Here is a 9,694-nt window from a genome sequence, read left to right on the forward strand (position 1 = left end):
TATAAAGTGATAAGAAAGAGGGAGGTTATTTTAATCAACCACGTTCTTGGATAGCTTAACTTTTTAGACCTCCGTTTCAGTTTAATTAATAATTTTTAATTAATATTTTATCAGTCTTCGTAAATATGAGTTATAGGAAATTATTCTCACGTCTGAGAAACTTCACCCGCCCTCTGAGAAATTATTCAGGCCGGAATATGATGAGGGTCGCCGAGAGAGGGATGATAAACGATATTTTTCCTAAAACAGCGAGGTGTGTATTTTCAAAAGGGTTTATAAAATATTTCAGAGATGTTTAATTTAAAGTGATTTTCAGCCAGGACATCATAGACCTGTGCAACGCGGCGCCGCAGTGCGTCTATGCCGGCTTCGACCCGACGGCTGACAGCCTGCACATCGGTAATCTCCTAGTCCTTATGAATCTGCTCCACTGGCACAGAGGAGGTCACGAGGTCATCGCCTTGGTGAGTCTTACTAAACAGATACACTGACAAGCAAAAAAATTCCACCTACTTGTAATGTAACTTGATTTGCATATAGATTTATATATTAATCAAAGTTTCACTGTTTTTAACGTTTAATATGTATATGTACAGTTTATGCCCTTTTTGACCCTAAACATCAATACAAGGCACAACATTCGCTTCCAACTTCAATGTCTGCTTATACAGCAGAACTAATTGCGATAGATAGCGCTCTCGATTACATACGAAAATTGAATGATTCTAAATTTTGTATCCTCACAGACTGTCGAAGCATTGTAGAAAGAATAAATAACATTACCCCACAATATAAATGCAGAAACTAATTATATTTTTGCCCAAATCTGTAGGAAAATGCTTGAGACAAAAATCATGGGAAAAAGGGTGGCATTGTGTTGGGTGAAAGGGCATGCAGGCTTATGGCAAAATGAAACGGTGGACGCACTTGCAAAGGAGGCTGCAACATCAGGTCCAACCCTTGACATTAAAATTCCTAAAGATGACGGGAACATTTTTTTGGAAAAGTTTTGTAGAAATCTGTGGCAAGAAAAATATTACACATCAAATGTTGGCAATTAGGTCACTATTCCCCGAGCTCAAGAAAAAAACATGGTTTTCGGAAGGCAATAGCCCAGAAGGAATGTCAAAGGAGTTCTATTCTCTTATTTTTAGACTGAAGACAAATCATGGCCTATGGGGTAGTAACAAGAAGAGAATCAGTTTGGCATCGTCTCCGAACTGTCCCATTTGCGATTGCCCTTCAAATCCTTCCCACATAATTTTTGAATGTCCAGAATACGAAAATGAAAGAGACAAACTTCTAAAAAATCTGAGCAAATTCCCAAACATTTCCAAACCAATAAACTTAGAATCTGTCCTAATAAGCAACAATCCATCAGCTTTTAACATAATCTATGGATTTCTAAAGTCGATAAACGTTTCTTTTTGATTATCTTCAACCATGAAAATTTAGAAGGCAAGAAGATGATGGAGCTGAATGAGTGGGGCGGGCGCGCGGCGGGGACCTGGTCCTGGTCGGCCGTTCCCGCTCGACAGTAAAATGAAAATAGAAAACTTCATGGGTAATATGCCAGCGTAAACCCCCCCCCCAAAAAAAAAGTTTAATAATTGAGTCTTTGTTTAAAAAAGTTTAAAAAAAAGAAGAAATGTAAATTGCTAAGAAAAATGAAAAATGAAAAAAAATGACGGACAGATAAAATTTGTTTTAGATTTTTAATTAACATTTCAATATAGCATATTTCCTCCTCTAGCCTTCATTACATCTTGAAGACAACTCGGCATACTTTTTACCTGTCGCTGGAGGTTAGGACGTTCTTCATGTAGTCTTTTCATAATCGTGGAGTGTATCATGAAGTGATGGACATGCTGTAATTCGTCTTTTGAGGTTATCCCATAAATGTTTGGTGGGGTATAAGTCTTGAGAACGGGCTGGCCAGGATAAGACCCTGATGTTATGCTGTTGAAGGTCCGTTTGTACTATGCGAGCGACATGTGGAAGGGCATTACCATGCATTAGAATAGGAATGCCGCTGATTTCATCGAGTATAGACAAAGCATGATATTCCAAAATTTCATCCACATAGCGAGTGGCCCTCAAAGACCCTCCACGAACAACAACCAACTCTTTGCGACTCTCCATTGAAATTCCCTCCCACACCATCACTGAGCTACGTCGAAAAAGTTGACTCTGGGAAAAATTGCAGGCTTCGTACTCTTCATTCCACCTTCTTCACATTCTTTCACGCTCATCTGGAGACAGTAGAGCAAATGTACACTCTCTGTAAAAAAACATAGCAGTCCAATCGTCCAAAAATCAATGNAAAAAAAAAAAAAAAAAATTAAAAAAATAAATAAATAAAACGTTTAATAATTGAGTCTTTGTTTAAAAAAGTAAAAAAAAATAAGAAAGTAAATTGCTAATGAAAATGAAAAAAAAAAAAAGACGATGACAAAGATAAAATTTGTTTTAAATTTTTAATTAACATTTCAATATAGCGTATTTCCTCCTCTAGCCTTCATTACATCTCGAAGACGCCTCGGCATACTTTTTACCAGTTGCTGGAGGTTAGGCCGTTCTTTATGTTGATTCCTTTCATAATCGTGGAGTGTATCATGAAGTGATGAACATGCTCTAATTTGTCTTTTGAGGTTATCCCATAAATGTTCGATGGGGTTCAAGTCTAGAGAACGGGCTGGCCAGGCTAAGACCCTGATGTTATGCTGTTGAAGGTACGTTTGTACTATGCGAGCGACATGTGGAAGGGAATTTTTGTGCATTAGAATAGGATTGTCGCTGATTTCATCGAGTACAGAAAAAGCATGATATTCCAAAATTTCATCCACATAGCGAGTGGCCCTCAAAGACCATCCACGAACAACAACCAATTCTGTGCGACTCTCCATTGAAATTCCCGCCCACACCATCACTGAGGTACGTTGAAAAAGTTGACTCTGGGAAAAATTGTAGGCTTCGTACTCTTTATTCCACCTTCTTCACATTCTTTCACGCTCATCTGGAGACCGTAGAGCAAATGTACACTCTCTGTAAAAAAACATAGCAGTCCAATCGTCCAAAAATCAATGGCTCTGTTCTCGAGCAAATGTGAGCAACTCTGTGGGTTCTGGTCATTTCTGGTCCTCTGAAGCCATCAGTCCATACTGATTTAATCTTTTCGAGAAATGCATTCAGAAATTTGGAAAGCTTGAACTTCGTGAAGCTGATGAATTGTTTGAACAACAGTAAGGAGCCAGTTTCGCAAAATTCTCAAAGTCAAAATATGACATCCTGTAGTTCTCCTTCCTTGGGTCTTCCCTTTCAGGGCAAGGTCGAAGGAAGCCGTTAAGCACAATAAGATTTCCTAAACTTGCATCCCATTTGAATTAGTTTAGTGGCCGTGGTCCCCGGTAGGTATGGCAGGGAGGTGGATGGGTAAAAAAAAAATCCAGTAGTTCTGTTACCCTAGGGCATCCAGAACCGGGCCTTCTATGGTAGGATCTTTCTTGAAAACGTCTAACAGCATCTCGCAGAGTTTGTAAAGGAACTTTGATGGCAATAGCCGCGTACCTGATGGAAAGTCCATCATCAAAAAGTGCCACACCATGCGCAACATCCTCAACACTAACTGACATTTTTAAGTTTAACAATTGAAATTAAGAAAACAAAGATAAAAACTAGATAGTTTATTGCTTTAGAATTCAAATGAGATTGAACAAACATTTTAAATTCTGTAGAAAATAAAAATTGAAAAATCTTTTATCCTTGATTTGGATTAAGGATTAAGTGTGTTTACCTCTAATTGATATTCCCTGCTTAAAACATACCATAAACAAATATTTATTGGTAAAAACAATGAGCCAAATTAAAGGCAGAATTTTCTTTTATTGAGAAAATGAAAAAATCAGTTGGATGGAATTTTTTGCCTGTCAGAATGTACTGAGCCCTTCATTACATATTTTCTGTCCAGCAAAATTTGTCTATCCTCCCAATATCTAGAGCAGGTGTTCCAAATCCTCATAAATCAATGTTATAGGTTCCACACAAATTAATCCTGCATTTTTATTTTATTTTATGCCCGTCCCACAAATGCCAAACTAAAACATGGTTATTATTGGACTAGGGTTGAAATTAAAGAAATAATATAAAAAAAATAGAAGGGAAAAATTTGTTCATACTTTTTCACCTGTTTTTTTAGTCCTTTCTATTCTAAAAAGAAAATAAATTGAAAAAATTGAGTTTTTGAAGGAAAACTTCATTATCTGCAGAATGAATTAATAAATTTTTGATTTTCAGAGATAATTTTTTTAATATAAAAAAAGGACTTTCAAAATGTATAGAAAAAATAAAATATGAATGTTTCAACATCAACATAAATTTTTTTAAGATTGGAGGAGCCACAGCACGTGTAGGTGATCCATCTGGCAGGACGAAGGATCGGGATGAACAGCACGAGCAGGTGGTCAGGGCAAATGTAAAATCCATTGCTGAAAACATCAAAAGGGTTTTTGACAACCACAAAACGTATTTTTTTAAGGATGACCGTCCCCTCATCCCGATCAAGTATGATTTTACTTTCTCCTTGTTAAAGTTAGATTCTCTTATAAGAAAAATTCCAGGGTAGTTGATAACGCCAGTTGGTATAAAGAAAAGAACGTGGTGGATTTTATCTGTACTGTAGGTAGAAATTTTCGAATGGGGACTTTGCTGAACCGTTCTTCAGTTGAGGCCAGATTAGCATCAGAAAATGGAATGAGTTATACAGAATTTTCATATCCGATTTTTCAAGCTTATGACTGGTTACATTTGCTGACACAGTACAATTGCAGGTTCCAGGTATCTAAACTATAATTTAATTTTCTTTTAATTGTTTTCTTTATGGGAGTTCGCAGCAGCATTATTTTAAGTTATTATAAAATAACCGAAGATGATAAATTGTAGAATATAAGGAGAGTGGTAATGTTAATGTTAATTTAGGTAGGCGGAAGTGATCAAATGGGGAATATCATGTCTGGGTATGAATTAATAACTAGGATACATGGAAAACCTGTATTTGGTAGGTGCTTCTTTCTATCCATCATGTTATGAGCAATCAAAATAAAATAAATCAAAATAAATCATTTATGGTAGGCATCACAGTTCCTCTCATTACAACAACTTCCGGAGATAAATTTGGCAAGTCGGCAGGAAACGCCATTTGGCTTGATGCGGGAAAGACTTCACCTTTTGATTTCTATCAGTATTTCGTCCGGTGTCCTGATGATAAAGTTGAAGATTTGCTCAATTATTTGACATTCTCACCACCTGGAGCTATTAAAGAAATGATGAGAGTCCACAGAGTAAATAATTAATCATGCAATCAAATATTTGAGTTGCTGATCTATTGAATTTCAGTCTAGGCCCGAAGATCGAACTGCTCAAAGATTTTTAGCTAAACAAGTTACTATGCTTGTCCATGGAGGTAAGAATAAATACGATAGGACCTAATAATTAAAATTTTATTTTGAGTGGAAATTTATTTTATAGAGGAAGGATTGACAAGTGCACAACGTACATCAACTGCAATGTACAGCAACGATTTAAAAATGATATCAGAACTTAGTGCAGATGAGGTGTCAAGTGTTTTCCAGGGAGCTCCGATTGTGGATATACTTTTGCGCCCTGGGATTACGGTCAAGCAGTGTGCCCTTGCTGCCAAATGCTTTCCAACTGAAAGTAACATCTTTTACCCGTAGATGATTATATCTGAGGCATATAAAAATACTTTTGTTCCAGATGATGCAGATCGAATAATCACCGCTGGAGGTTTTTACATGAACTACAACAGAACAAAAAATCCGGAAGAGCTGCTAGTTCCTGGTGTTCACATTTTACCAAACAATGTTAGCCTTCTAAGAGTTGGTATGTTTCACAAGATCTATGAAATATTTATTTGTTCAATTTGTACTTTACTCAAATTTGTACAGGAAAGAGGAACTTCTGGATAATTAGATGGCTGCAGTAAAGAAAACCCAACATATTATTAATGTACTAACATAATCAAGTGATTGTAAATTATTTTGTAAATATAGTTGTATTTTTTTTTTTTTAATTTGTTTGTTGTTCAAACAATTATTTTTTGCTTGCTACCTACCAGGGGTATTGCCATCACTTCGTGTTTTCACCACCTCGTTTTTTTCTTTTCTTCTCCTTTCCTCTTAAGGACAACAAAAATTGTTCTCCCATAGGAAGCCTGGCAATCTTTTTGATGGAACTTCTGGGACTTGATTTCTGCTTGTATTTACCCCTCCACATGTGGTGAAAAGGCTATTCTAGGTTATTCACGCTAATAAATACAGTCATAGTGATTACCTTTAATACCACAATGAACAGCTTAAAATTTTGGAGCCACTGGGGTACTAATATTCCGCCTGTGCCTCCCTCCTTTTACTCCAAAACACCTAACCTAAGCTAACCTAGTTTGGTAGATCTGTGGTGTACTCTATATTCCGCCATACTCACCTGCACATACCCAACTGCTGGCCCCAGATTTTAGAAAGCTATTTAAACTGGCTTGATGCTAGCAACAGTAGTTGGTGCTGTATTACTGCAGGAAGGTAATAGAGGCACTGATCACCCAATATGCTATTTTTCAAGGAAATTTATTTGCACACAGAAGAATTATTCTACCATAGAAAAGGATTGTTTAGTATCTTTTCAACACAAGCTTTGAAATTTACGTGTTTTTATGTAAATTAAAAAAAAAGTTTTTGAAGTTTGAAGGGACCGCGGTAGCCGAGTGGTTAGCATGAGAGACTCTCACGCCGCGGTCGTGGGTTCGATTCCCACCGTCGCCTCTGGCCCTTTTTTCACAATAACCCCCCCAAATTTGAGCACACATATATGAATTGTCACATGGCTAATATGCATAGTTCATAACGCAAAAAAAAAGTACTGATTGTCTGATCCTTTTTTATCAGACTTCAGAAGTTTAATACTATTACTGAATTAACAAAACAGTTTCACGAAAGTTGTTCAATAAAAATAACAGAATTCTTTTGGGAATGTGATGTTGATCGTTTGTTAGAAAGAATGGTATTGAAAATAGCATGGCCTAAATACGATTGCACCTTTTTTCCTGCTTTAAAAATAGAATAGTTACAACATTCTTGTGTATCAAACATTTAAAAGTACTCAGTACAGCATAATAGTTTAAGACAAATTATTTATACCCAATAAACATTCCTGTTTATATTCCATAAACAATAAACATTAAAATCGAACCGGTCCAAATTAATCAGCGAAAAATATAAACCAATCTACTTAGAGTAACAAAGTTCTGTCTTCTCGCAATTAGGATTCATGGAAAGACGTGAGAGCATATGAGACAGGGCTTACTGCAATTTGTCTGGAGTAGAAATGGCAAAATATTTGTTAAACAAAGCAAAAAAGCTTCACCGAAAATAATTACATCGAAAGAAGATTTGTTAGTTTTTTTAAACCCCAAACCAGTCTGCTACTAAAACATGTCGCTGTTAATCTGGAAATGAATCTGATTGATTTATTCAAAACGCCAACATAAGCTGAATTCACTGGCACTGTTACTTCTCAAGTTACAACTGACGATGCCAACTGGAACTCGAATTTTGGTACATAAACGGTTTTTCTTTTGTTTTCAGTTTATCCAAAAACGAATTTTCAGTTTTAAAAAGGTTATGTATTTTTGGTTTTCATTCATTTTTTTTTTAAATTATTGTAGATTCCATGCATTCATTATTATTATATATATTTTTTCTTTGTTCTTTTTCCTAAACGAGTTTTTTATTAGGGTTTATTCCAAAAAGCGCGTGGTTTTTTATTTTTTTACAAAAGGTATTACCTGGACGAAGACAATTATTTCTCACTTTTCTCTTAAAATTGCGCTCCTTTGAGGGGAGACAATTTTTGGTTTTACAGGATGAAAACGCAGTGGGAGAGGCACAACCCCGAGGGTTTCCTGATAATGGGCGAGAAAAAGCCCTCAATATAAAAAAACCATGTTTTTGAAATAAACTAACCTTTTGGAAAGGCATAAAAAACCACGTGCTTTTTGGAATAAACCCTAATAAACAAAAAAAAACTACATTTAGGAAGAAGAAAAATTATGTTTTCTGAAACATGGCTTCACCAGAATAATTTTGTTTTACCTAATTATTTAAAAGAATATGATTTTTTCAAAAGCTTGTAAATTTTTAGCTGAGGGCGAGCTTCAGCAGGCTTAATAATTTTTCTGCAATTTACGATTACAAGACAAACCCACGATCCTGTTATGAGGCGTCTTATGTGTTCATTTAGTAGAATATTTTGGCTTTTTTGTTTGTAACGGTCATTCTGTTCGTGATCATTGTGTGTTCTTTNAAATTACATGGTGCAAAAATGCTGATTAAAAAAAAAATCTGATATTAGGACTCCAAGTCCAAAATGTACCTAAGACTTTTTGGTAAAATACATGTTGTCTAACGAGTCAAAACAAATATTTTATCTTACTCCTCGTAATTGTAATCCCCTCATCCAAATACGTTAAATTTCTTTAATTCAAATATGGATAATAGTAATAATTGGCAGAGCTGTATGCGATTTTGCACGCTCTCGAGGCGGTGCGGACCGGGGAGGGCTCAGCCTTCCTCGTAGTACCGATTCTCTGAGCGCTGTCTGGGCTATACGCGACGCGTTCTCTGTGGACCCTCTCTACGCGGAGCTGGAGCCTCTCGGAAAAACGGTGGTTGTTTTCTGGATTCCCGGACAAGTCGGCCTGGAGGGTAACGAACGCGCGGACGAGGCGGCGAAAGCCCGTACGTCCCACCCTCCAGATCGGATCATCGCGATCAGGCTCCCTGACGCTAAACACGCAGTTAAAAATATGATAAAAGAAAGATAGCAGCGTCAGTGGGCGGGGTCGTCGGAGAGGCTCTTGCGAGTCAAGAGCACGACCGGTAGATGGCCCTCACAGAATCTGAGCAGGAGACGAGGGATCGTCCTCACCCGACTGAGGGTTGGCCATACGCGGTTGACACATGGGCACCTGCTTTTGGGCCAAAGCCCGCGCAGGTGCCCCTTATGCAGAGAAAGGTTGCTCGATGTGTCCCACATAATAGAGGCGTGGCATGCCTTGGCTCCATACAGAGAGCGTGTAGGGATGCCGCCGGACTTAAGAAGAGTTCTCGAACACGGTAGCGAGTTTCAGCGTCCCCTGTTCCGCTTTTTAGGAGAAATTGGGTTTTTTATTGTATATAGTATGTCTTATGTGTTCTGTGTATATATGTTTTGTCTGAGTGCATGTATTTATTAGCGTGAATGGCGAGGGGTGAGGGTGAAATATAACGTCATCATCACCCCTCGAACGATGAGAGCGTAAGAGTGTGTGCTCGGGGTCGATGGCGGAATATTTATAAAAGTACTCCATCGATCCCAATCTAGATTAGTTTGAGTATAGGGTCGATGGAGGAATATCAAGTAATCCACCGACCAAACGGAATGAGTGTACTGTATGGATGTATTTATGTGTATGAATGTATCTATTTGTATGAATGTAGTGTTTGAAAGTGTAAATAGAATATAAACTTAGTTGGGGGCTGAAATGACCTAGATGTCGGAAGCCCCAGTCAAAAAAAAAAATTTTTATTCTGTTTCGTTGTTCGCTTGGCCAAATAAATTATTTTCAATTAATTAAAGTTTTGGT

At 37.2% G+C, this 9,694-nt stretch overlaps 1 protein-coding gene across 1 annotated transcript; it reads left to right on the forward strand.

Moving 5' to 3' along the window:
• The first annotated feature begins 18 nt into the window (after window positions 1-18).
• On the forward strand, window positions 19-6,086 carry LOC106669874 (tyrosine--tRNA ligase, mitochondrial). Its single transcript, XM_014399703.1, has 10 exons — window positions 19-253; window positions 317-464; window positions 4,385-4,560; window positions 4,617-4,833; window positions 4,975-5,053; window positions 5,128-5,336; window positions 5,392-5,458; window positions 5,524-5,712; window positions 5,773-5,898; window positions 5,964-6,086. Exons 1-10 carry the CDS (start codon window positions 126-128, stop codon window positions 5,999-6,001), a joined length of 1,377 nt encoding a protein of 458 aa, XP_014255189.1. The 5' UTR covers window positions 19-125; the 3' UTR covers window positions 6,002-6,086.
• The last annotated feature ends 3,608 nt before the right edge of the window (window positions 6,087-9,694 follow it).

Source organism: Cimex lectularius, unplaced genomic scaffold, assembly GCF_000648675.2.
Source record: "Cimex lectularius strain Harlan isolate CLEC.00 unplaced genomic scaffold, Clec_2.1 scaffold76, whole genome shotgun sequence".
NCBI lineage: Eukaryota > Metazoa > Arthropoda > Insecta > Hemiptera > Cimicidae > Cimex > Cimex lectularius.